At 42.4% G+C, this 27,673-nt stretch overlaps 1 protein-coding gene across 6 annotated transcripts in view; it reads left to right on the top strand.

Annotated features, from left to right (window-relative positions):
- AGK (acylglycerol kinase) overlaps positions 1–27,673 on the top strand; it is a 74,567-nt gene that overhangs the window by 38,937 nt on the left and 7,957 nt on the right. For 5 of the 6 annotated variants that reach the window (XM_046021377.1, XM_046021379.1, XM_046021375.1 and 2 more), the window contains exons 7-13: positions 1,329–1,361; positions 2,675–2,769; positions 10,433–10,502; positions 16,969–17,048; positions 20,168–20,225; positions 24,113–24,260; positions 24,671–24,768. In XM_046021377.1, coding sequence (XP_045877333.1) covers positions 1,329–1,361; positions 2,675–2,769; positions 10,433–10,502; positions 16,969–17,048; positions 20,168–20,225; positions 24,113–24,260; positions 24,671–24,768 — 582 coding nt within the window. The remainder of the gene's footprint in view (positions 1–1,328; positions 1,362–2,674; positions 2,770–10,432; positions 10,503–16,968; positions 17,049–20,167; positions 20,226–24,112; positions 24,261–24,670; positions 24,769–27,673) is intronic. The other variant, XM_046021381.1, reaches the window with a different exon arrangement.

The following is a 27,673-nucleotide window of genomic DNA, read 5'->3' as shown; positions in this document are numbered from 1 at the left end:
TCTATTCTCACATTATTTCCATTGCGTGAAATGTTCTCTCATAATAGTATGGTTAGAGGCAGGGATCTACAAGTTCAGGTGTATGTATCTGCCTTTGTTTTCAAATTTCACGTCCTTAGTGCTTATTCTGGTCCAATAGGACAATAAGTACATTACCTTAGCAGTGCTCTTTCGAGGGCTGCTAATTGGAAACCCCTGAAAAGCCCTATGCGGGTGCCCCTCCTACTGCTCAGTCCTCCCCTCCTGTGGGCCATCGTTCACAGCTGGGCCTCATTTCTGATGGCCTTCTGCCTCATCTAATGGTTTCCTCCGTGTCGAGGGATCCGGAGCTAACAGCAGACAGAGCAGTGTCCTATGTTTGACTTAGTAATTATGTGAGCCTTAGTAAGCTGCTTTTAGAAAGTCTGTGCTAATGATCCCGTAATTGTTTATATGGCTTTTTAATGAAGTGTGAAGAATACTGATAGCATGCCAACACAGAACGAAGTAGACCTCATGACGGCCCCATCTGATGCAGAAATTCGTGGAGGCAGGAGGTGGAGGGAGAAGATTGGCGTCTGTCCTTACCTCACAAAATGTTTTTAAGAAATAGACCAAATTGTATATTTGGTATAGTTGTGTATTTGGTATGATCTCAGTCATATACAAGTACGTGCTGAATGAAAAAAGGATTGGAGGGAAATATGCCAAAACATAAGCAACTGATTCATGATGGTTATCCCACGGGGTGGGATGATGAGAAAGCATTTCCTTCTTCAGGTATTTTTTCACCACTAATGCAAGGCATGGCTGTTATATTTTAAAAATAAAAAACCATCATGTACAAATTGAAATTAAAATTATCTTTTAAAAGAGGGCTGTTGTTCCCCTTGTCTTCATATTCCTGGATGAGAGATCTTCATAGAGCACAGACTTATCTGTGTGTAGCAAAGCGTGACTTTTGTTCCTGGGTGTGTGTGTGTGTGTGTGTGTGTCTGTGTATGTCTGTGTGTGAGTAGTGCGACCCAGGCCGCTCTGTATGATCCCTGTGTACCTCACATTTGTATCCGGTGTAGAGAACGCAGAACAGTCTTGCTAATATAATGTGGAGGTTTTGTAATTATTTCATCTTAGCCTTTATTGGGCTATTGATCTTAGGTCAAGAATCCAATCTAATTTTGCTCTGATCCCTTTGCAGAACACTGTATGTTTTAAGAGCCAGTACATCTTTTGACACAATTTCTAGGAAGAGAACAGACACAAGTTTGTGATCCATGAAAATTGAATCCAATTCTTGTTTGATAAGGGAACTACATGTTGTTTATAATAATTTTTTTTAATGTTTGTAGGTTATTACTGGAGTTCTTCGAAGAGCAGATGAGGTGAGCTTTCAAGAAAGAGTGACTGCATTTTAACTTTTACATTTCCGTGCTTTTTATATCCTTTTACCTTTTTTTTTGTCATTTCATATTTTAAGGTGGGCACAAATTGTGCTTCTTTGGGTTTTAGCAGATAAAGTACAGCTGCGTTTGTCCTAGAACTCTTTGGTCAGTCCGTGGCGGACTCCTCTGTTTCAGTATTCCCGAGCACCCAAGAGCTTTTACCAGAAAAGCTGTTGTTTGAAATATAAATTTTTCCCATGGAACATTCTCTTCACAGAATTCCTTCATAAATAAATGATGGTATATTCATGTACTGGAAGCCAGGTAGCAGTAAGAATGAATGAATTAGACCTATAAATATCTATAAATATTTACAGATTTATATATCTATAGATAATATATATATATAAAAATATCTATAAAATGATTAAGTCTAAAAAATACTGAATACAAAAGGCAGGTTGCCAAAGTATGTTACTGTATTTCTATAGAGTCTTGCAATTCAGAAAGCAGCACTGCATACTATTAATGGATGTGTAAATACGTCGTCAAAGAATAATAAGGGGACCGGAAAGGCATCACAGCATTGGCAGGATAGTGGTTTTGGCTGGCGGGGGTGGGGGCGGGGGGAGGACTGCTACTTGAACTTGCTTGTTCTCTTTGCCTTCTTTACACTTGGGATAGTTTATAAAGCATTGTCAATAGTTACTGTACAAATGTTAGGTATTTCTAGTTGAATTTTATCTTCAACTTTTTCGAATAGTGTGACAACATAATAAATACAGTCTCTGTCACAATAGCACATTTATCTAAATCCTTTTTTTAAAATTTATTTTTTTAAAAGATTTTATTTATTGGTTTGACAGAGAGAGACACAGCGAGAGAGGGAACACAAGCAGGGGGAGAGGGAGAGGGAGAAGCAGTCTTCCCACGGAACAGGAAGCCGGATACAGGGCTTGATCCCAGAACCCTGGGACCATGACCTGAGCCGAAGGCAGACGCTTGACGACTGAGCCACCCAGGCGCCCCTATCTGAAATCTTTAAGACCCTCCTTTTTGTAACCAAATTTCTTTCAACCAGTTGCTGTTAATGAGTACCCAAATACTTCTTCCAAATTCAGAGTCCTGTTGTTTTTCAGGCCTGCCTCATTCTGGCCTTAGCATTATCTGATTGCTGGGGTCTAGGGACCGGAGAGACCGGGTGGTACACGGAGGGTCAGTTACTTTGTCGTAATGGACACATCTGTGTCTCTCTGTTCAGTGTGATTCTCTGACCATAACCATAAAAACTTTCCTCTTCTTTTTTCCCTTAGGCTTCCTTCAGTAAAATTCCCATTGGATTTATCCCATTGGGACAGACCAGTAGTTTGAGTCCTACCCTCTTTGCTGAAAGCGGAAACAGAGTCCAGTAGGTTGTCAATGTGGGGTAGTAGCGTTTGTGAGTGAGTGAGCCTGGGAATGGACAGTTCATGTGTGGGTGATATGAATTTTTTGTTTGTTTTTAGTTTGGATAGCATGGAACCACAGATCATTAAGAGGAGGACCTAGATCAAAGTATAACCTTTCAGTTCATTGGGAGTTTCCCTGTCAGGTTCTGGGACCCCGGTGTTCTGATATCAAGTGCCTAGGTCAGGTGTAGAGATGAATACTGATGTCGTTCTGTCAGTTTTTTTTTTTTTTTTTTTTTTTTTTAAAGATTTTTATTCATTTATTCATTTGACAGATAGAGATCACAAGTAGGGAGAGAGGCAGGCAGAGAGAGAGAGAGAGGAGGAAGCAGGCTCCCTGCCAAGCAGAGAGCCCGACGCGGGACCCGATCCCAGGACCCCGAGATCATGACCCGAGCCGAAGGCAGCAGCTTAAACCACTGAGCCACCCAGGCGCCCCCGTTCTGTCAGTTTTGAAGACAGCATCCCCAATCCAAACTGTCTTTGTGCCTTTATTTTGGAAGATTCTCTAGTGAAGTCAGATTTGCATTGATTATTTGTTTTCTTTAAAAATATATGATGACAAATAGCAAGTCCCTCGTGAAAACTGAACGGGTAGCCTTGGCTTCATTAGCTTGATAGCATAAGTAGCTAGAACAGTGAAATAATAGTTAATAGTCCCATCCTTCAGGGAATGCCTGAAGTGGAAGGCAGTATGGGTAAAGCAGCCGGGAAAGCACTGTAGCCCCGGCTTCTAAATTAAACTGCTGAGTCTGACTGTCTTTAGGAGTCACGCAGATTGTTGTTATCGTTCTTTCCTCTTGAAAGTGTTACGTAAACAAAGCTGTAGTCTTTTAAGAAGATAGGAATCTTGAGCTGGAGTCCTAGCTTTGACAGCGGTAAGTAGTATAATCGTTTGCAGGCTCTCATTGTCAGTCGTCTGATCCTTCATGTAAGCTTTGTGACGCAGTTGGGGGAGGCCAACAAAGAAATACTTGTTGAAGGTATTAATTAAAATCTTCGCACAACATTTTCAGTTATATAACCTTCTAAAATCATGACAATGGTAATAGGTGATTTTCTGTTGGCCTTTTTTTTTTTTTTTTTCCTCCTGCTTTGGTTTGTTGATTAGGGTGGTTTTTGTGGATTTACTTTTGCTGTTAGAATTTTAGGAGTCATTTAGTATCTTTTAACAATTCCCTGTCTCTCTATATATCATAAAAGTCTTGGTCCATATGTCAGACACAAGGCCTAACCATAGACCTAACCATATCAGTCTTTGTCAAAACGGCTCCTGCTTCAGGCCTTCATCTAATGGGGCTGTTCCGCTTTTCACCAGGCATCCTGAAGCCTCACGTGGCATTTCGATTTGCCAGGCTTTTTATTCTTAGTTTAGAATTTCTGAGGGGCGATGGGTATAACAAATAATAAATTATTCAAACATTTTGCTTTTGTGAGATAAATTCTATCTGGTTTGGGTCTTGGTTACCTTAGAGAGTTAGTCTTTCACTTTATGTCAATGTAGATGATTTGAACTGCTTCCCCAATGTTCCCAAATATATGTCAGTGATCCAGAGGGAGACCATGTTCCTTGGAGAATACCTTGCCTATCCCAAAGCCAGGTAGGTGCAGCGTGGCTGCCCTCAAGGTCTTAATTTCTTGAAGGTCTTTTGTTTTTTTAGGAGCTAATTTTCCCTGGGTTAAGCTAATGTTGTTGCTGCTTCTATTTAAAATTTAAAGATTTATAAAACTTAATTTATAAGCATGCCCCGGGGCTCTGAGATAATTAAGTAAATCTGCCCTGGGTTCAGAATTTTGTAGACCTCTCAACATGGCAGATGCCTAAGGCCATTTAAAAGTACAAGACTTTGCTTTTTGCACTGCTGTCAAGATTTGTTGTACCATAATTACTACAGGAGAAAAAGGAATCTTGCATTTGGAATGTTGCAGGTAAATAATTCTAAAAAATAGCTGTTTGGTGCTATAGTGCTGCTTTAGCTAGAACTTTCAATTACTGCTGGGGAATGATAAATTTGTGGTTGTATTGTAGCTGTGTGCTGCCATATCATTTTTGGAAAAAAATGAATATTAAAAGGCTTTTTCAGTTGCAGTGGGTTTTTTTTGTGTTGTTTTTTTTTAAGGTCAGTCTCTCAAAAGTGCTTCCTAAGCCCCTCAAAGTGCTCAGTACCACTCAGAGTCAGTACAGAGCTCTTGGATCCTTTCTAATAGCTTCCTTCAGAATTAATGTATTCCTATCAGATTAATCTCAACTTGTGATCATGCCTCTTTCTCCTAGATTGAATCTCGTTTTCTAAACTGCTGCTTACTTCCCAGATAGCATCTGTATTGGAGGGAAAAAATGGGGTAAGGATATGTTGATAGAGAAATATGGGAAAGTAAAATAGGCTGTTTGTTAACCTTGGTATTGCTTACTACGGAGCCCGGAATGTAATCTAAGTGTTTGAGTTGACGTGTATATTTAGGGTCTTAAATTGTACCCAACGTTGTCAGAAGTGCTGATTCCAGTGCCTGCAATTCCTGACTTAGATGTTTACATGTTAAGCCTGGTCACGCCCGAGGGGGAGGCCTGTTCGCTGTGGGGTTGCCCTTTGGTACGAGACCGCAACTGCCTTGCCAGGTGAGAGAGCACATCGTTGGAGCAAGACCTGCAGCTGAATTTCATTTTGCCGCAGGCTTTTTTTGTCGTCTTCAGAATTTTACTGAATCTCTGAGCCCCAGTTTCTTTACCTGCCTTTATCAAATGCCCAGCAACAGTACTTACTTCAGAAGATTGTTAAGTTAAAATAAGGACTAGTTAGGTAAACAGGTAATTATGCTTGGTAACTTATTGGATACGTTGAAGACCTTATGCCTATTTATTGATAATTTTGTATGGAAAACAGTAAATAACAAATAGGATGGCTGTGCTGTACAGTTACTGAGACCAGTTCTATAATTAAAATGGTCTAAGCAAATCAAAGAGAACACTCTGTTCTCTTGCTGTTTCACCTAAGGCAAAACACTTTTGAAGGAAAAGACATTTTATAGTTAGTTACTATGGAAAGGTGACTTTTTCTACCAAATTGACATTATTAACCAGAAATGTACAGAGCAGAATAGATTAGGAGAAGTCATATTAGATGAGAAACTATACTTTTTTGAATGGAGAGTATAGTAATTTCTAAGTGACTCTGTTGATTTTTTTTTAAAAGATTTTCTCCATTTATTTGACAGAACACAAGCAGGGAGAGCAGCAGGCAGAGGGAGAGGGAAAAGCAGGCTCCCTGGCAAAGCAGGGAGCCGGATGAGGGGCTGTATCCTAGGACCTAGGGCCATAACCTGTGCCAAAAGTAGATGCTTAACCGACTCAGCCACCCAGGCTTCCCAAAATGACTCCTTTCTTATAGTTGTACTTAAATGCTAGACACAATAAATATTTTACTTTCTTAGTAATGACTGTATTTTCTAAAATACAACAGTAAGGCACTGCAGTACAAACAGTGCTTTACAGAAACATGAAATACTTAGGGATAAATCTAACAAAATATGTGTACGATTTATATGCTGAAACTACAAAACCTTGAAGAGAGAAATCTAGAAAACAGGAAAATGGAGAGATACCTGTGTTCATGGATTTCAAGACTCAATATTTAGGTGTCTGTTATCTCCAAATTGATTTCTAAATTCAACCCAATCTCAATAAGAATTTCAGAATACTTTTTATAGATACTGACATGTAGATTCTAAAATTTATATAGAAAAATTAAGGAACTAGACTGCCCAGGATAACTTCGAAAAAGAATAACAAAGTTTGAGGGCTTACCCTGATTCCAAGACTTATTTTCTAAAGCTACAGTAATCAAGATGATGTGGTGTTAACAAAAGAAGAAATGAATAGATCAATAGAAGAAAATGTCCAGAATTAAGCTTACACGTATCTGGACACTTGATTTTTTTTTTTTTTTTTTTTTTTTGACAAAGGTGCCAGGGCAATTCAATGGAGAAAGGTCAATTTTTTCAATAATTGGTACTGTAGCAGTTAGCTAAGCACATGCAAGAAAATGAACCATATGTGTAAAAATCAACACGAAATCGGTCATAGACTTAGATGTAAAACCTGAAACTTTAGAGGAAAATCTTTGTGACTTTGGGTTAGGCGATGTTTTTGTTTTTTGTTTTTTTTAAGATTTTATTCATTTATTTGACAGAGTCAGTGAGAAAGCAAACACAGCGGGCAGAGCACCAGAGTGGGAGGGAGAAGCAGGCTTCCCACCGAGCAGGGAGCCCAAGGCAGGGTCCCATTCCAAGACTCTGGGATCATGACCTGAGCTGAAGGCAGACACTTAACTGACTGAGCCGCCCAGGTACCCCAAGGCAATGATTTCTTAGGATACAAAAAGCAGAAACTAGAAAAACAACAAAAAATAATTTGGGCTTCAGCAAAATTTAAAATATTTTTTCTTTGAAAAGCGTTGTTTTTGTTGTTGTTTTTTTTTAAGATTTAAATTTGAGAGAACATGTGCATGAGAGACAACACAAGCAGAGTGGAGGGGCAGAGGAAGAGGAGAAGCAGGCTCCCTGCTGAGCGGGGACCCCAGTTACAGGAGGCTCCATCCCAGGACCTTGGGATCATGACCTAAGCCGAAGGCAGATGCTTAACCAACTGAGCCACCCAGGTGCCTCTGAAAACCATTGTTAAGGAAGTGAAAAGACAAGCTGCAGACTGGGAAAAAAATATTTGCAAGGCACATATCTGGTAAAGGACCAACATCCAGAGTATACAAATAACTCCCTCAACTCAATAATAAGAAAACAAACAGCCAATAAAAGAGCAAAAATATTTGATGGAACCCTTCACCAAAGACAGAGATGGCATATAAGCCTATGAAAAAATATTCATCATTAGTCATTAGGGAAGTACAAATCAAATCCATTATTAGCTGTGTCTGTTAGAATGACTTAAATAAACCAGACGGAAACCTTATGCCCAGTGCTGACAAATACACAAAGCAATTGAAACTCTCATATTCCTGGTGGAAATGCAAAATGGTACAGCCACTGTGGAAAGGAGTTTCTCTGAAAATTAAACATACGAGGGGTGCCTGGGTGGCTCAGTGGGTTAAAGCCTCTGCATTTGGCTCAGGTCATGATCTCAGGGCCCTGGGATCTCAGGGTCCCGCATCGGGCGCTCTGCTCAGCAGAAAGCCTGCTTCCTCCTCTCTCTCTGCCTGCCTCTCTGCCTACTTGTGATCTCTTGTCTGTCAAATAAATAAAATCTTAAAAATAAATAAATAAAACTAAACATATGAGCAGCAATCACACTGCTAGGTATTTACCCAAAAGAAATGAAGTCCGATGCCCATACAAAAACCTATACATGAATGTTTATAGTCACTTCATTTGTAACTGCTAAAAACTGGGAATGGTGCCAGCATCCATCAGCTGGTGAGTGGATAAGCTGTGGTAAGTCCATACAATGGAATACAACTATGCAATAAAAAGAAACAGTCTTTAAATCCATTCGGCAGCATGAATGAATCTGCTAGGAGTTCTAAAAAGCTAAACTGCAAAGGCTTTGTATGTTTGGCTTCAAGTTATGTGACATTCTGGAAAACAGGAAACAGTAGTTGGCCAGGAGCTGGTGGTGGGGCAAGTTGGTTGGCCACAAGGGGCCTTGAAGGGACTTTCCGCGATGTCATATATGTTCTATACCTTGGTCATGGTGATGGTTAGAGGAGTGAAAGCATTTGTCCAAAACTGTAGAACAATGTGCCTAAAAGGATGGAATTTGCTATGTATAAATTGTATTTATATTAAACTAATTCTTTCAAACATAGATAATTCTACTTATGTGAATAAGGGCTAGGGAGGAGCTCTTAGTTGTTGTTTGGTTGACATTGATAGGGACCTTCCTTGGCTGCTTTTTCTCATTGTTCCTTCTGATTATCCACTGACCCTTATGCTCCACCCTTGAAGCTCATTCATTTGGGACAATTTGAGTATCAGTAAGGCTAATAACTATAATGCACTGAAACATATCAAATATATTTAAAACTATTTATGAGTACATAATGATACTTCGGAATAAAGGTGAAAAACTCATTGGTCCTTTTTAGAGGCTACTGGGATATCAGCTTATTATTTTGAAAATTGGTGAAATTAAGAAATCCAACATTTACCCTGATTTTCTCGTATGACCTCTATTTTATGGTACCTAAATCATTGATGAGGGAAAGTTTCTCTTTATGGACCAGATGATAAGTTAGAAGGAACGATAGGATTGAAAGATCACTATTTTGCAACTCCGTTAACTAATGTAGCTCTTGATTACCAGTGGTTGCTCCTATCACACACACAAAAAAGCAGAGATTGCATCTGCTTACTGGTAGAAGTACACACCTCTGATGGAAGTACACACCGCTACCTTTGGAGTATTTTTGCCAAACACACCAAGCTGAATCAGATAGAGATTTTTAGGAAATGCAGGGAATGGGGACACATGTTAGTACCATGGGAATGCAATCAGTAAAATCCAGACCCTCAACAACATAGTAAGACAACCCATTTCTTTTTTTTTTTTATTTAATTTTATTTTTTTTTCAGTTTCCAAGCTTCATTATTTATGCACCACATCCAGTGCTCCATGCAATATGTGCCCTCCATAATACCCACCAGCAGGCTCCCCCAGCCCCGCACCCTCATCCCCTCCAAACCCTCCGTTTGTTTGATCTCAGAGTCCATAGTGCTAGAGAATTATATGGAAGGGCCTATAGGCTGGTTAGGGTAAATGGCGACATTTCAGCGAAGATCTGCAGGATGAGATTAGCCAGCCAAACAAAGAGATGGTCCGTAAGTGACAGGAGGGCTGGACAGGCTGGGCAGGGAAAGTGTTTGATGTGGGTTGACTTCTTCTTTCTGCTGCAAGAGCAAATAGTATCTTGCCACTTGTTGATTTAATATTTCTTTGGCTGACTGTTGTAACTTAATGTGTGTCTGACCTGGAATCTAATTAGAGTATGAACCCTAGAACTGCTTTAAGCTTAGCATTGTTTTTTCACATGCCCAGGATGATTGTCAATGGTACCAGGTTTTCTCACCTATAGACTTTTTAATGAGCAGAATGTAGGTAGGAATAGTCTTGTGTCTATGAACCAAAGTATCAGCCATTAAAATTACATCCTTGTAATCCTGGGAAGTCAGAGGAATAGGTCTTGTGTTCCAGATAATAATTTGCTAAGATAGCTCAAATCCTATCCCTTAGTTATCTTTTAGATTATTAGAGTCAAATAATATTTTTTTCAAGTGCTTAAATTTCTTGGAATGAATGAAAGATGCTGTTAATGTTAAGTATCATATTTTCCAGTGATAAGAGTCAGACACAGAGTAGAGATTCAATAAGTTGTGAAGTAAACAAATGATTGGTGCCTTGTATAAACTTCTCTTTGCCAAAGCCTCCCCTGATATTTGTGTCAGTAATTCTTTTATATTCATTTGTTGTGCTGTCTGGGAGTATTTTGAAGGAATAGGTCTTTTTCCCGACCTGTTAGTTCTCTGGACAGGAGTGTGTGTGTCTGTTTGTGTGTGTGGTGGGGCAAGGGTTCCTTGTTTTCCACACATGATCATCTCCTCCCTTTGTCTTTTTAGACATATTACAGATGCCACCCTTGCCATTGTGAAAGGAGAGACTGTTCCACTTGATGTCTTGCAGATCAAGGTAGAGTCTTTTTTTCAGAGTTTGATAAAATTACCAAAGTAATGCACACATACATGTTAAAATACGACGTAGAAGTTCAGATGGGGTTACAATGAAAATAATATCCTTTGGGCGCCTGGGTGGCTCAGTGGATTAAGCTGCTGCCTTCGGCTCAGGTCATGATCTCAGGGTCCTGGGATCGAGCCCCGCATCGGGCTCTCTGCTCCGCAGGGAGCCTGCTTCCTCCTCTCTCTCTGTCTGCCTCTCTGCCTACTTGTAATCTCTCTCTCTGTCAAATAAATAAATAAAATCTTTAAAAAAAAAAAAAATATCCTTTCCTATCCCAAGCATTACTCTCAGAGAAGAAGTTTACCTGTTTATTCTAGTTGTTATCACTAGAGAATATGCTTATGATGCTACTTTTTAAAATTTTGTTAACCCCCCAACCCTAAAGGTTTATCATCATAACCATGTACACCTGAACATGGTGTTTAGTCTATGAAATTGCTTTTTGATTTATCAGTTTTAGATTCTAACTCTTGACCTCTTTGTTATAATTAAGAATTCCTGTAGATCTCCTCTCATTTAGTGTCACTATTTTTAGTTCCTCCAATGATTACCTTTGGACTGCATAATTTCACTGTCTTCTGTGGTGGTTTGGAATAGTAAAAGAGCCAGCAATACGAAGCAGTGACTGGGACAGTGACGGTTTCACCTTAACTTGTTTGCATGGTGGCCACCTCTTGCTCCCATGTCCCATCCATCCTTTGGAGGGACTTATCTTTGGAATTCAGGTTACTTGACTGTCCTGCAGTCTCAGCTCCCTCTCTGGTGGGGTCAAGAAAAATTATGATTTTGTAGGTTATCTGGCTTTTTCTCATTTTTGGGTGGGGATAATGTTCTTTGTAGCGTCCTACATCCTGGATGGGAGCAGAACTTTCCGTATTTCTATTGGGTTGTCTAACATTTTATTGATTTGTAGATGAACTCATGGATTGTTGTAAAAATATATTTGCTGGCTATGCCCACTGAAAGGGCTTAGAAGCAATGAGACCCCACAGTAATGGGTATACCTGGCACACAGATTTTGGTCTCGAAATATTGTTTCCTAATAAAAGTAACCAGGACTCTGTGAAGAGATGGCTTTCAGAGACAAGGCGAGAACAAAGCCAAAAACTAATGGAAATAACCTGAAAATACATAGGAGCTAGCCGGATGGTATCCTCCTGGCCAACTGTGGGACAGTTTGAACATCCAAAAGAATAATAATGCTAATGGCTTATAGTGCAGTAAATAAAAATGAAGACTCTATGGGCCTACAGTTTAATATTAGAGAATTTCCAGCTTGTAAATGCAGAAGAAATGATAGTTATTATTTTGCAATCACTAATGAAATGACTCAGAGATCATCAGTGGATGCTAAAACCATTGGCTAGAAGGTTGTTGGGGGAACATATATCGACACAGTTTTACAGCATCACAGGTTACTAAATGATAACATAGGGGAAGACGTACAGTAGAGGGACCCAGCATACAGCATGTAACCAAGTGATCAAAACTAGCATCACCAGTAATGGGAAAGATGGACAATATCTGCCTCCTCGTGTGATCTGTTGAGAAGGATACAACATCACCTACAGAGTTTCTTGCCCAAAATGTCCACTTCTCTGAATCTAACTGAAACTGATGATGAGAAAAAAAGTCTATCATATCCAAATTGTAGGGCATTCTAAAAACAACTGTTGGTCTGGCCTCTTCAAAAATGTCAAGGTCCTGAAATCTAAGAGAGGATAGAGTCTTTCAGGATTAGAGAAAATAAAGCAATATAGTTAAATCCAGTACAAAATCCTGAATTAGAAAAATATAAAGACCATAAAGATATTATTGGAACAATCAGATATTTACTTCAGACTGTGTATTAGATACATGTCAATGCTAGATTTCTTGAGAATGACAATAGCATTATACATATATCTATCCTTGTTCTTGGGAGATGCATGCTGAAATATGCATGGGGCCCTCACCCCATGAAGTCTTCCATTTATTTGCAAATGGTTTAACAAAACTACAAAAAATGTACACACCCAGATAAAGCCAATAGGGGAAAATGTTGGTGTCTGGTGAACGTAGTTGAGAGAGAGAAACAGTGTTCATTATATGTTAAAGAGTTTCTTGGTTTGACATTTTTCCAAAAGAAAAATTTTGGAAGGAAGAAGACCCAGTAGCCATTCCGGATTCCTGACTGGAATCCTCTCTTTAAAAAGAATTTAATTCCTAGAAACAAAGATACTCTCACTATGTAGTAGTTAAGTAGCTATTCCTCCTTCTTCAACCACCCCCCCATCACCTCCCCCACAAAAGGGCAGATGCCTGAGAAGGCTGAGCCTTAACGCCAAACAAATTTATGAACAATGAGCCCTGTCATTTACACGGAGTCAGTCCTAAAATGTACCAGCTACACTCAGGTTGCCCTTCAGAGGCTCCGCACATTTTATATTCATTCAAGTTTCCCTGCTATCTCTGAAAGAAGGTTCCACACTGTGTCACGATTCCGAACTTTAGTCCTGAAATACTGCTGTTAGTTATACAGCATTGGCCAGATGCATATTTGCAATTGGCCTGTTTCCCTTTGTTTTTCATGTAGTGATGTCTGGACCCCCCATCTTTATGTCACTGGTCATGATAAAAGTGATTTAAATTGCATTGGGTTCTTTAGCGTATAGTAAATCTAAGTCATTCTCCCAAAATGGAAGGGCTGTGCGAAAGAAATTCTAGTCTAGGAAGGCAGCACAGATTGGCATCTATGAAGATATTAAAATGTTATGTACCAGAGGAGGTGAGTCAGGCTGTATCTCCTAATAAGTAGGTGACTGACAGCTACGTATAAGTGTGTGAGAAGTCATACACTCCAGGGTAGTTAGGATTTAATTGAAAGTTGTGGCTTGTGCTTATATTTAAAAGTCTTATCTCCTCTTTTTCTTTTCTTCCAAATGTGCTGATTTTGTGAATTAATGAAACCAGTATCAAATTGGCCACAGGCTCTGTATGTTGATGACACAGCCCAGGAAGCAGAAGACTTCACAAATCAGTTGCTCGGAAGCGCAGCATAGCAGCCTCCACTGTGGCTTCTGAGGCACCATGACGCTGACTTTGTCTTCTCGGTCTTCCTTCTTCCTGGAAATTGTTCAGAATATGGGGGGAAGCATTATAGTTAAGGCCTGATACCAGATTCTTCTTCTTTTAAAAAACAAACTCAAAGCCAATTAAACATAAGTAACTGGAGCGTCTCCGAAGATCCAGTCCTTGGATGTTACCGTGCTGCTCTGTGTTTAGCTTCTTGCGGTGTGAGCTTGTCTCTCGCTTGGACCTCCGGCTTAAGAAGACAAGATGTCTGTTAGTATCTTCATTTGACAGAGTGAAAAAAATGACTAGTCATGCTAGACAGAAGTAGAATCTAGATTTTTCTGTCTTATGGTCCATTGCTTTTTTTTTTTTTTTTTTGGTCCATTGCTTTTTGATGTGACTGTTTTGTCCAGGTGGTATCACTTGTGGCACCTGGTCCTGTGATTTCTGCAGGGTATTTTCCCATATAGACATCTACAAAGCCAGTAGTTGACTTGAAAGTAATTACTGGAAAGATTTATGGAAGTCTTTCTAGTTCTTTCTTTTTGTTCCGTCAGTTGGATTCTTAGAACCTGTCAACCCAGAACCCAACGAGGAGGATAGGGTTGCTGGTCGAAGTTAGAATTTCTCCCTTTCTTCTGTCATTCCTGGCTTTCTTCTGTTAAAACCCTGACTGAACAAATCCTCAGGACTTCTGATTTTTTTCTGTTTGTTTCTATCTCTTTATTTAGATTTCCTAAAATTCCTGGATTAGGAATTAAGAATTACCTATCTAGTTGACCAGAATGGTTTTCTTTTCACTGTCCCTTAAGCTTTTATTCCAACCAGAATTCTGAGTTAGTTTTTTGTTCTGTCTTGTTTTGTTTTAGCAAACCATTAGGCCATTTTCTCTTTCCACGAGGTCAATGACTTGGGACAATATATCATCTTTGCTGTTAAAGTCTGGCTGCGTGTCTGTCTTTTGTGTCTGCTTTTGTTTACTGACCTGTCCATCTGATACTCTTGTCACCCAGGCCTTCATCGGGTTAACATCCGGTGGTATTTTGTCTGTTGGCTTCTGCTCTGTCTGCCTGCCCTTGTTCATCTTTTTTGTGCATCCCAACAGGGACTAGTCTCTCCATTACTGACCCCCACGCTTCTTCTGAACCCTGGGACTCTGCCCATCTGGCTGATAGCTGGGCTTCCCTAGATCTTTCTACACTCATTTCCTATTGTTCAGAGTCCCACCCCTAGCTAGGAGTAGCACCCCAAATCAATCAGAGCTTACAAGGGTCTGCAGCTAATCTTGATAGAATATTCCTATCCTCCGCCCCCCAAAGGAAGAGGAAATATTTTTAGTGCAGCAGTTGGTAAGGCTGGATTACTAAACCAGGACGTGGTGTGACAGTGCATGTTTTAGCTCAGCCTTTCCCGAGGAGTATTAGTTATGCAGAATGCCTCCCAGAGAAGGGGTGTAGTTAACGATTCAGGGAAACTGTGTATTTTTCCTTTTGGAAGTTTATAATGTACATTAACATATTAAAGATCCTAAGAAGAACTGCAGTAAACTTGTTTCAAACCAAGGAGTTCTGGTATTTCTCGACTCCTTTCATCACGGAATCCTCTACCGTCATTACTGTTGTTACTAGCTGTGACACTTCCTAGTCTCTCTGGAACACCTAGGGGAAATAGTCCCGTATTTCCTGTAGATACTGCAAACTCACATGGTGCTGCTTCTCTCCCTGACGCTGGACCACCCTTTCTTCTCTCTTTTCTGTCTCTCCATGCTTCTCAACCTGCCTCAATCCAGGCATTTTATTCTTTAGAATTTAAAGAATTTAATGTAGTATTAAATTTTTTTTATAAAAATTGTTTATAAATTAAATGTTTATATTATTATTACAAACATTACATGTTTATAAATGTTGTATTTCCCTGACCGTCGGTCTCCTTTCCCCTCTCCCTGCCAGCCGCATGCAGTCACACCTGCTCTGTGCTTTCATAAACCTTGACGCCTGTCTGCATCATGTGAACCCGCTGCATTGTGCTTTCGTCGCACCCGGAGCTCTTTGAGGGCAGATACTTTTTGTATCGCTAGTCCCTAATATGGGATGTGTATTCATTAGTGATAATTCATGGAAAAACTGGTGAGCTTTCTACCATCAGGATGGTTCCAGGCCCTGCTGTGTTCCACAGCATCCCCTTGGCACCAGGGCACTAGCATATTCTTGCTGTGCTGGGCCCAGGTGCCTCACCAGCACCTCTGTGCACCACCGTCTCTCGCCCGCGTTCCCTCCTCCTCGCTTACGTCGGCGCAGGGACAGAAAAGCACGCGTGCTGCTTGAGCAGGTTCTTGCTGAGGACGAGAGGCCAGTGTCCTCCCTTGTAAGCTGCCCCGTCGGCGCATGAGTCTCCTGCAAATCCTTCACTCCGTTTCGGTGTCGTGGGATCGAAGTGGGGTGGAGGGGAAGACTTCTCGTCCTTTCTCTAGACCAGCATTTGACAGTGTCAAGGGTCCTCCGGTTCCTAATCTTCCACCAATGCTGGTTGTACGATGGCTTGATGGAAATCGAACTGATTCTGCCCCCATTTAGCAAGTTCTGGGGAGTCGCGTGTCTCACTTGTGACAGCTCTGTGTAGAATACGGGCAGAGGCTTGGGCTTTGGCTGTCATTCTGAGCTATGGGAAAAGGACCTTTTACGACTTATATCTGTATCTATATACACATACACACACCTATATTTATACTTTAAGGAAGGTCCATCATGAAGTACAAGCTCTTAAAGACAGTGGCTCGATTGTGCATGTTTTCTTATCTATTTCTTAACTCATAGATTTATTAGTAACTCCCTGATTGTAAAATGCGATATTTTACCAGAAAGCATTGGACTAAATCCGAATCACTTTTTATTCTGACTTGTTATGACAGCGACCTGACCGTAGTTTTAGATACTCAGGAGAAAACATTCTAGAGTACCAGGATTTTCCTCTGATTCGAGAGCTCTCGGACCTCTAAAGAGAATGCAGGCTCCAATTAGCTTTGCCTTGGACATGTCTCTGAGAGAGGAGAAACTCCGGCCGACTCAGTGACTGACTGCTCCAAGAGCCATGTAGCCAGCCACTTCGTAATTCAAGTCTGAAGCACAGTAACGTGTTCCTGGCCAGCAGAGTCACGAGGTCTACTACAGAAAAATTAATTTCATTTTACAGTGTGGTTTACTCAGGTCCTTTTACTGACGACTCAGTTAATTTCTGAGATTCTGAACATCCTTTCTAGAATTTGGTTTGAGGAAAAGTAGGCTCTGAGCATTTGCTGGGTACTTACCTGTAGAGCGTACAAAGCAACCGTAATCCTTAACTGAAGGTGAATGTACTTAACTTCCAGGGTGAAAAGGAACAGCCCGTGTTCGCGGTGACTGGCCTTCGATGGGGATCCTTCAGAGATGCTGGCGTCGAAGTTAGCAAGTAAAGCATTACTGTACTGATGTGGGATGATTTTTTAAAAAATATTTTTCTGCTTCCGTCTTTGCGGTTTCAATATACAGTGGTCATCTAGGATGAAATTGGATGGGCCTGCAGGTTGAATTACTTATGAATAAGAGACACAGAGGTTTAGATCTGACACACGGAAAGGCTAGGGAAACTTGCCGTTTCCTCCACACTCGCTGGCAGTGAAGTGGCCAAGATGGCATCCGTGTCTCTGGCCATGATGTCTGAGCACAAGGCAGGCTCCCGCTGGCCTGGAGTTGCCTGGCGTCCTGCAGCCTGTGGGGCCAGCCCTGCAGGTGGCCCAGCCTCATGGAGCTTTTCCAGCCCTGGGAGACTGGCCCTGAGAGGTGTTCTTGTTGAAAGCCTAGTGGATCGAGAGACCGCAGGCTGCAGACAGAAAGAAAGGCCGACGCCGGGCTGTGTTGTGAGCTGGAAGAAACGGGCCTGTCCGAGGCAGTGAGGAGAGGGCTGTGGCTGACTTCCGTGGGAGTGGACTTCTGTTCGGAGAGTTCACTGTGCCGAATGAAAATGTTGGCTTGGAAAGCGGTTGTGCGTGTTCTGTTCCGAGTGGAGGGTGGGGCAGGTGCAGGCTTCCCGAGGGGGCGCTGACTCTGTGTCTGGTGGGTAGTGCTTTCTCTCTCTCTCTCTCTCTCTTTTTTTCTTCTAACGTCAGCTTATGATTTTAGTATGGTTTAAATTAACTATGATCAGTCTCACAGCTTTTATGAAGAAGACGCCTCTTGCCCCTCATAAGCTTTCCTGCACACTTTCTTTATGGAAATTTCTTACTTGTCTCACTTTGTTATCCTGCTAATGAGGTTCTCGAGAGTGGAATGCCAGAGAGGGAGTTGCTGTATTGTTTTACACGCGTGTTGTTGAGCATTTCACATTGTTTTTATTTGTAAGTTGGCCGTGATTACCTTGATTCCACAAATCACCATATGGTGTTATTTTATTTTATTAAAGATCTTATTCATTTGAGAGAGATAAGAGCGAATGAGGGTGCACAAGTGGGGAGAGGAGGTGAGGGCAGAGGGAGCAGCAGACTGGGAGCCCACAGCAGGGCTTGATACCAGGACCCTGCGATCATGACCTGAGCCAAAGGCAGATGCATACCCAACTGAGCCACTCAGGCAACCCAACAAATCACCTTATGTTTTACTGTGATCTGGAATACCAGCAACTCGCCAAGAGTAATTGCTTTGTTTTCCCTGAAAATGTCTGGTGAGAACAAATTGCTTTGTGAAATGTGTTAATCAACAACTGAGCACTAGCATAGGTCGGCCCCTTTAGGAGGGTCTCACTCGCTTGCCCCTCTTTTGATTGATTTTTTTGAACAGTGAATTTTAAAATTTTGGTGGTGATTATCTAACACCTTGACTGGGACCTTCCACGGAGTTCCTCTGTGTGCCGTAGGAGAAACAGTGGGCATGCGAGAAATGATTTCCTAGCTGGCCATTAGGTACAGGCATAGTGTCATTGGTAGAGATGAGTGGAACTATGGATAGTTAGGAATAAACTGCCTTTCTCTCTGGCTAGCTGGGAAATGAAACAAATTATGGCATAAGCTTAGAAAAAATCAGATGATCAAGGCCCTCATTAGTATAGCATCACAGTATGATCCTGAATAATACTTAGGACCGCTCCACATTGCTCATTGGATTCTATCTAACCCCCTTATTCTGGCATTCGAGGCCCAACTTGATCTGTCATCAACCCTAATTCCACAGTTATGTATCTTTACTTTTAAGTCTTTGCTGTGGCTACTGTTCTCAGTGTTTCCTGTGCCTTAGCTACTCCTCTCGCCTAGAATGACTTCTTTCCCTCTTCCGTGGGTCTAAATCTAAACCGGTTATCTTTCTAAATTCCATGCCCTTACTTTGCTCTTGTGCAGGCCTGGTTGCCTGGATGATTTTCAGTCCGTAGTGATTTCTTGTCCCTTGACTCTCCTCACCAATAAATCACGATATATAAACACACACACACACATACATACATATATATATATACACACACACACACATATATATACAAATATATATATGTATATCATATGTTATATTTCTATATATTTATATATCAGTTAGCACTGATATATACATACACACACATATATATACAAATATATGTATATTTGTATACCATGTTATATTTCTATATATTTATATATCATTAACACTGATATACACACACACACACACACAACCATTTATTGTTTTCTGTTACTTTTTTGGGCTTTATTGTCTCAAATTATAAGCCTTCAAAGGCAGGAGTTTTATGCTTTTACTTCTTTTTCCTTCATATACATAGTAAATGCTAAATAAATGCACTTTGAGTAGAATCAAATAGGGAGCCCTTAAGATGAGCTGGTAGGAGACAGAGATAAATTTTGAGAGGAACCTATTTTATGTCACTTTTCTAGTTCCCGTTAGGCTTCTTTCTCTCTACACTAGCTTTTATGTATTTAGCAGTGTGCAGTAGACACTCTTCGTTCCCAGATTTAACATTTCCCGTTTGGAAGCTGCATAACACGAGTAATGTGAAGTTAGGCTGATTTACAGATTTTAAGTGGTGTGTGTGTGTGCGCGCGTGCGCATCTGTGTGTGAGAGAGCATGGTAGACAGGATCCAGTCGCTTCGCATGTGAGTCACACACCAGACCACCCAGCATCTGCATCTCACTGTGGCTTCATCGTCCTCCACTCACTGCCCTTTTGAATGTAGACTCTGCTGTATTCTGTGGTTGAGAGTATATATTACAGTGATACCTGTGAATTCAGAGAGGGAGATGCTGATTATGTATTTCTTGTAAATTGCAAGGGTCTCTCCACTGTGTAACTCATTACGCACTGCTTGACACGACATTGAAATGTAGATGAAAAACTTAACTGTCCTTACTTTTTTCTGCTAAAGCACAATCCCCAGGCCTCCAGAGCTGGGAGTAGTGTGTTCGTAGTCCAGCCCTCATACTGGAGGTGACTGTGGGGTGTCCGCAGCGGAGGGACACTTTTAGCATACTGTTCTTCTTGAATGATGTCTAGCCCTTTCAGAGTTCTCTTAATGTTCTAATCAGGTTTTTGTCTTGCTCGTTCTCAGATACTGGTATCTCGGGCCTCTAAAAGCCAAAGCAGCTCACTTCTTCAGCACTCTGAAGGTAAATGCAATTTCCAGTGTAGAAAGTTGCCCTGTGTTACTTTGTTGTTACTCTGTGGTGTGTCAGTTTGGATTTTTAAAAATTCCCTGCTACAGATACATATGACATGTTCCAAATGGGGGATATTTACTCAGAAACGAATGCAGGAAGCATTCCTGTTACATAAGCCCTCACCCCTCATCTACCGGCTCGTTCCTTCCCTTACCAAACCCATAGTTAATTTCTCTTTGATATTCCACTTCCTTTTGCTTATTCACTCACACTTGCCAGACAAACCTGGAGTAGAATGCCTATAGCTCATCAGTTGTTTGTAAGGGTGTCTGCATTAGTATCTGGACATGAATTGGAGATTTGCATCCGAATGTATGTAATTGAACAGGCTTGTGTATAATAGAGTAGGTTTCAAATTGTGCTAGCAAAAATACGGGTAGTGGTTACTGTCTTAGACAGTACAAATAGGGACTATTTCTAGCGTCAGAGAACATTCCATCAGGCGCTGCTACTATAGCCTGTCCACTGACAAATGTTATAGAGAAAAGCTGAATGGTGTATATTAATGAAAATGCTAATAGCAAAGTCATCCTTATCTGTGGATGACATCCCGTGTTCAGCTTTTATGCAAATCAAAGCAGTATGTTCAAAAGTTGGCAAGTCAGTCTGAAAATTGGCAGATCAAGTTTGTTGTGAAAATATTGGTTCTGATGTTAATATTCAGAGCGTCAAGTGTTTTTCTAATTGTAAAAGTGATGCATGTCCACTGTAAAACATTTGGAAAGCAGCTCCCCTTGCCTTCTAAATAAATTCTTGTTGTGTTAAAGAAATGTAAAAAATAAATCCCCTAAGTACTGGAGGTGGCCAATTTACATGATTATGAACATGAACTTGGAGGGCAATGCCTTTCTACACTGAAGGCAGACCGTTTTAGTAAAATGCATTGTTACTCTTGCTGAAGGGATATTTCAGTGGTGGAGTGGGGGTGCGGTTCGGGAGAGCAGAGTGGCTGCGCGTGTAAGCTGTCACGTCAGGGAGAGTGTAATGCTTCCCAGCATTTCTTCAGCAAACGGTTATTAAATATCTAGTGTGGACAGCCCTGCTATCTGCTTGGAATACAAAGTCAGGTAAGGCGGGTTCCTGCCCTCAAGGAGGATCCGTGTTTGGGGAGTGTGAGGGTCCAGTAAAGCAGGGGCGTGGCAAGTGCTGGGAGAGCCTATGGAAAGATAAGGTGGGAGCAGATGGGGGGGGGGCATTCGTATCTGCCTCGGGGGCAGCAGCCTTCCCAGGGCAGGGAACACTGAATCTACGCAGGACGACAAAAGGGCATTCCAGGCAGAGGAGCCAGGACTTGTGAAGTGGCCGTGATGTCACGTGGCCCGGCAACAAAATGGCAGGAAGGGGAGGGTTGGAGGGGTGGCAAGGGGGGTCGTGGCAGGTTGGATGTGGCAGCTGACTTTGACCATGGCAGCGTTGGGGAATTACTGAGTCTTAGCCGGGGAGAGACATGAGCGGATCTGCATTTCAGAAAAGTTATGTCAGCAGTGTAGACAAGAGATTGCCTGTGGGCATTTAAGGTAAGAGCCCCAGATAGAAGATTGTTCAAGTAAGCCAGGGGAGAGGTGATGAGGTCCCGACTAGTTTGCAATCTAGAGTTTTTCAAGAACACTGACAAGATTAGAATAGGATCACGTGTGTGAAGAAAGATGCAATTTTCAGTCTGGCACATGGCGCGGACAGGCCAGGGATAGTCCGGAGGAATGGAAGCATTTGAAGAGCCACAGAGCTGCCCGTGAAGCCTGAGGGGAAGGGGTGGTCCCTGTGAGTGCCTCTGAGAGAGACAGACCTGCTAGCCAGCGGGAGCCAGAGCGTCAGGAAGCGGCAGCACAGAGCCTAAATCAGGACAGGAAGGTGCCCGCTGCACTCAGCAGCCTCTGAAGGTTTGCTCACCTCCCAAGTAGAGGGGCTGAGCCCCATGGACGGAAGTTAGGGCATAAAGGTAGATTAAGCACACGGACAGCAGGGCTGGGGCGCTCCTTCAGGGGGCCTCACTTCGAAAGGAAGGAGATAGAAAAGGCCAAAGCTAGTGAGAAACGGGACCAGCTGAGTGCTGTTTTCATTGATTGGAGAGGGGGCTGTGTCTTTCTACCCTGAAACAAAAGCCAAGATGAAAGGAAAGAGGTGAGAGACAAGGAGATGCTGAGCAAGACTGAGTGGGCAAAGCCCGGGCGCAGGGGGGAGGGCGTGGGGCCCACAGTGCTGGGTCAGCCTTGGACAGAGGAAGGGCGCCTTTTTCCTTGAGAAAGGAGAAAACTAGAGCAGAGGTCCAGGTGCAAACAAATTTATAGAGAGTTAGGCAGTTCTCCCTGACGTCCTGATGGTCTCACTGAAGCATGGGGAGCAAGGTGATCTGTTGAAAATGAGGTGGGTGGTAGTGGTGGGGAATTTTGAAGAGAGATGAAAATAGGGAGCTTTGGAAGGATTATCGAGTGGTACTGAAGACCCGAGACCAAGAATTTGTCGTACCGGGTCAGGTGTACTGACCCGGAGTATCGGTTGCCCCTCTAATAACATGGGGCCACAACGTGCGATACAGATAGCTAGTGACAGGATTGATCCAGAATAGGGGCTTTTCAGGGCACATGATGCAACACCAAAGACACAGGAGGACCAACAGTGATGGGGAAACGAGTGACTTAAAGTAATCAGCTGTTAATTGGGCACTGAAGGAGAGTGGTGTGGTCAGGGGCTGGAATTCTCAGTGGGATTGGAAATCTGATGTGGGGTTGCATCTTCAGGGGCCAAAATATAACACCCTTCTCTTACTCTTCTGAGTTTGAACCAAGTTATGAAAGAAAATGCAGGAACCAGGCAGATGGAGATCAAAATACCAGCTTTCTAAATGTCAGCAGGACTAAAGGACATAGCTTAGATAATGCAGTTACAATCAGATTTCCAGATACTCTGAATTGAATTCATCCCTTTAAAACGTCTCCTTTAGAGCAGACACTGCCATGGGAAGCCAACTGCATGAGGAAGCAGTGAGTCCCCAGGACAGCCACTTTGGGGGATGGAGGGAAAGAGAGAGAGAGGAGCCAGAATTGTTACTTCTTTGTCATTTACCGCATGGAAACCTGAGAACAGGGGAGTGGGTCACCCTGAGAGACACACTGAACACAAAGAATCAGTCAGAAGAACAGAAGAATATGGGACGTGGTTAGAGAGTAGGGCATCAAGCTTTTAGATTTCCAGGATGGAATAGTTCTAGGTAATAGGAAGGACTAGGATGTGGCCATGGAAATGGGTGGCTGGGTGGTTAGAGAGGACATCAGGGGCTGAGTGACTAGGGAGTGTTTTAATTATTCCTGTGGACACTGATGAGACTGGATTGATGTCAGGAAGGAGAAGACAGACAATCTAGAGTCTGAGAATAATGGTCTTTGAAGCCTTGGCTCAATCATGGGGCTAGCCTAAGCCATTCTGGGCTCCGAGTGGAATAGGATTCCGGAAGGGAAGAAGGTATTTGATGCATTTCATTTTTGTGTCACCATCTATAAACCAAAGATAAATTTATTATGGGATGATTCTCTCTTCATTCGTACCAATTTTTTTTTTTTTTTTTTTTTTGGACAACTATAAACAGTGGTTAGTCTACTTGGTGCTCTGTGTATGCGAGAGCAGTAAGGCAGCCATCACCAAGTTCATGGTTTTCAAGACCAGCCTTCAGTAGGAAAAGAAATCGAGGAGTCCGTGCTCCAGAGTGGAGCTAATTCTGTTCCATGAGATGATTAATTCACTTGCAGGCAGGTAGAGGTGGATGACTAACCTTTGCAGAGCTCCTCCCTGAGTCTGGACTTCGGTGCACATGACAAGTTTTTCTCTCTTCACATTAAAAGGAGTGGCCTCAGACACATCAAGCATCCATCTCGTACACGGGACCTACAGAGAGACCTCCCAGTGCAGCAGAAGAGAACCCTCCTCGGCCCTCTTTGTACAGGAGAATATTACGCAGGCTCGCGTCCTACTGGGCGCAGCCGCAGGACGGTGAGCCGCATGCTGGGTGCAGAGCCCTGGTTGGTTTGGGCCCCCAGATCCGTGTGAGCCACTTGCCTCATGCAGGAGAGGCCTTTCAAGGGCCACAGAGCAGGACCCAAACCACCACTGTCCGATGCATGGGAACAGCCTGCATCGTTGGTGATAGACCATGGCTCCCTCTTGCTGGCACTGACCTTTATGTCGTCGTGCTGGCTTTGGCAGGGATGTTTGGGTATAGAGACTTAACTGGGAGCCTGGCTCCTCCTCCTGCGTGTAAGAAGCTAGACAATAAAGCAAACTAAGGCAGAGTCCGCAGGCGGGCTTGGGTGGCCGGGCTGAGCGCCGGCAGCTCACCGTTGGTGGGGGAGTGGGGAAATGTTAGCGGAAGAAACTGACCCGAATCTAATGCCCCCACACAGCCCTTTCCCAAGAGGTGAGCCCCAAGGTCTGGAAAGAAGTGCAGCTGTCCACCATCGAACTGTCCATCACAACGCGGAACAGTCACCTTGACCTGACGGTGAGCGGGCCTTTTTCATTAGCAAAGCTTTTGGTATCTGGGAAAAGTGGCAAAGGCCACCTGCCCTTCCACTAATTGGGTATTTTTATTTTAGCCTCTTTGGGGAGAGAAGAAAGGAGCAGGGGAAAGAGCGTATGGTGTGGTTTAAGGAATAATAGCAATGGGAAGAAACAGTGGAGTGAGGCGGGAGGCTTAAGCTTGGCGGGCTCTGAGCCAGTATTTTGGGCCGTGCTTCATAGCCACCAGGCTTTCTGAGACTTGAGGGAAGAGAAACAAAAAGTTAGCCTGCTCCCTTTTGTCTCAGGAATAAAACATTGTGGAACTTTTACTTGAGTGAATATCACTATTTTTGTGACTATATTAAATATATGGATTTAGGTCCCCAGGAGAAAAAAAAGTACACATACTCATATACATAGAGTCCACTCTGCTGACACGCATGGTCCAGTACGGTGGCTGCTAGACCCGTGGCTCTTTGAGTCAGATAAAATCTAGCACTCACTTCAGGTGCCCATTAGCCATATGTGGCGAGCAGCTGCCGCACTGGAAAACAGTTGCCATCCCAGATACAAAACGTTGCCGTCAGTGCAGAAAGTTCTGGATGGTGCGCTTGTTGACCAGATGCTAAAAAAATGTTGAAATACAGCAGAAGTTGACAAAATTGGTCTGCCCCCTGTTTTTGTTTAGGTGGCACACAAACTAAGAATTGATGTTATGTTTTTAAATGACTGTGAGAAAATCAAGAGAGTATTTTGTGATACGCAGAAAGAGTATGAAATGCAGGTTTCAATATCCATAAGAAAAGTTTTATTGGAACAGCCACATTCATTCACCTGCACGCTGTCTGGGGCTGCTCTCGTGCCCTGACCGCAGAGTCGGTCGTTGCCTCTGACTTCGTGGCTGTCCAGAGTTTCCTGAACTGCGCTGTAGAAGATACCTGAGTAGTTTGTATTCGCGAAAATGCTAATAGGAAAGCTACCCTGACCTGTGGACGCATTACGATGTGGGGTTTTATGCAGACCACGTAGTCCCGCACACTTGACCTGTCCGTCTGGAAACTGCAAGTGGACTTGAATGTGGTGGTGAGCGTGCGCATGCGCCCAGGAGTCTGACTCTGATGTTTATTGGAAGAGCGAGTTGTTTTCTAATTAGGAAAGTAACACATGTCCTTTGTAAAACATGTGGATAACACAGTTCACCTCCCAGTTGGACTGAAGAGTTAAATTAGGAAATTCGTGAACATAGAGTGAAATGGAGGTGATTCTCAGTATAAACGTGGGGAGGACCAGGCCTTTCTAAGCATGGCGTCTAAGGCAAAAATCATATCGATGCATTTACAATTGAAGAAACTAGGAACAAAAACTTTAATGACAAATTGGGAAAAAAGAATGTGCTGGAGCAGGAGTTAATAGCTTTCCTTACGGTGAGCGGGCCTTTTTTCTTAACAAAGCTTTTGGTATCTGGGAAAAGATATACTGGCTCAGAGCCCGCCAAGCCCCCCAACAAACTCTTAAGAAGTAGGCAAAGGACTCCTTTAAGTAACAGGCATGGGCAAAACCAGAAATTCACAAAAAACATAACTTGGAAAAAGAGCTTCTATTTGCTGAATACGTCCTTTCTGCCAGGCGCTGCCCTGAGAACTTTACATCGTGCCAACTCCTGTAATTCTTACAACGGCATTACCAGGAAGACATGACTTCTATATGCGTGTAATAGGTCAGGAGACAGGAAGAGTGTTCAGATCGAAGAAATGCAAATTTAAAAGAACAACGAAATGTCCTAAATCAAGCATGCTGGGTTGTGCCGTGTTGGTGTGCATGGGGAAATGGGCACTCATGCAGTCCTGCCGGATCTGAGTTACGACACCCTTTCTCGGTGTCTTGCTGGTCTCTCCAAAGCATCTAAAAAAGACTTACTAGGGCCAAGGATGTGCTTCTATTTCTAGGAGTCTGTCCTACAGGAATAATCAGATGTACGCACATACATAGTGTAGCCGTTCCCTTATTTTTTACATAATGGAATTCAGCAAAGACTGGTGAAAATGGAGGTATTAAGGTTGAAAAAAACAGATTCTATGCTAGAGGAATTTCAAAAAGGAGGATAAAATTTCTAACTATACATTGCTTTTATACCTTGTCTCTGATAATAGGTATTTCTAGTATTTTGTTCTCGCTGTTTAACATGGCTCTTTTCTCTGATGACGGAATACCAAAAACGGACGGAGTTGGGTCGAGGCTGTGATTGTGGCCCCAGATTAGCCACGTGCAGAGTGCCGAGCGCTTTTAATCTTGGTGCCAATTATGAGAGCGTAAGATTCTGTGCTGCTTATCACGAGGAGCAGCACGTTCGTTTTCTGTTTCCACACCTCTTTAAAAATAAAAGCAAATGCAGTAAAATATTCAAAGACAATGAAGCTGCCATGTGATAGCTCCAAACTCGTTTATCGTTTATAAAAGTACATTCAGAGTCAAAGAGGCTTCAAGGGGTGTGGAATGTGTGAAAATTAGGATCTCTTGTACAGCTCTGTTCACTGTATTTATAATAGCAAAATATGCGAAACAAATGAACCGGGGGACTGATGAAATCCATTCTGGTACATTCATTTAAGACGTTCTCTCTTTAGTGACATGGAAAGATGTTAAAACCCAGGCTGGTATGATATGCATTACACGATTCTCTTTTTCTTTAAAAAGAAACACTTGCACCTATAATTGAGTTCTGTGAACGATGGAGGTAAGGCTCCAATTTTATAATCTTTGCCCAGAGAAAGCCACTTGTCCAAGCACCGTTTACTGAAGTAAGCCCCTATTCTACAGTGAGAGCTGGTGTCCCTTGGGCCTGTTTGTAGGTTCTCTCTTCAGCTGCTCCGTTTGTCTAAACCTGTATTAGTACTGTGCTGCTTTTG

This window comes from Meles meles, chromosome 10 (genome assembly GCF_922984935.1).
Source record: "Meles meles chromosome 10, mMelMel3.1 paternal haplotype, whole genome shotgun sequence".
NCBI lineage: Eukaryota > Metazoa > Chordata > Mammalia > Carnivora > Mustelidae > Meles > Meles meles.
Note: the sequence above shows the minus strand (reverse complement) of the source record. Positions and strands in the feature narration are given on the sequence as shown.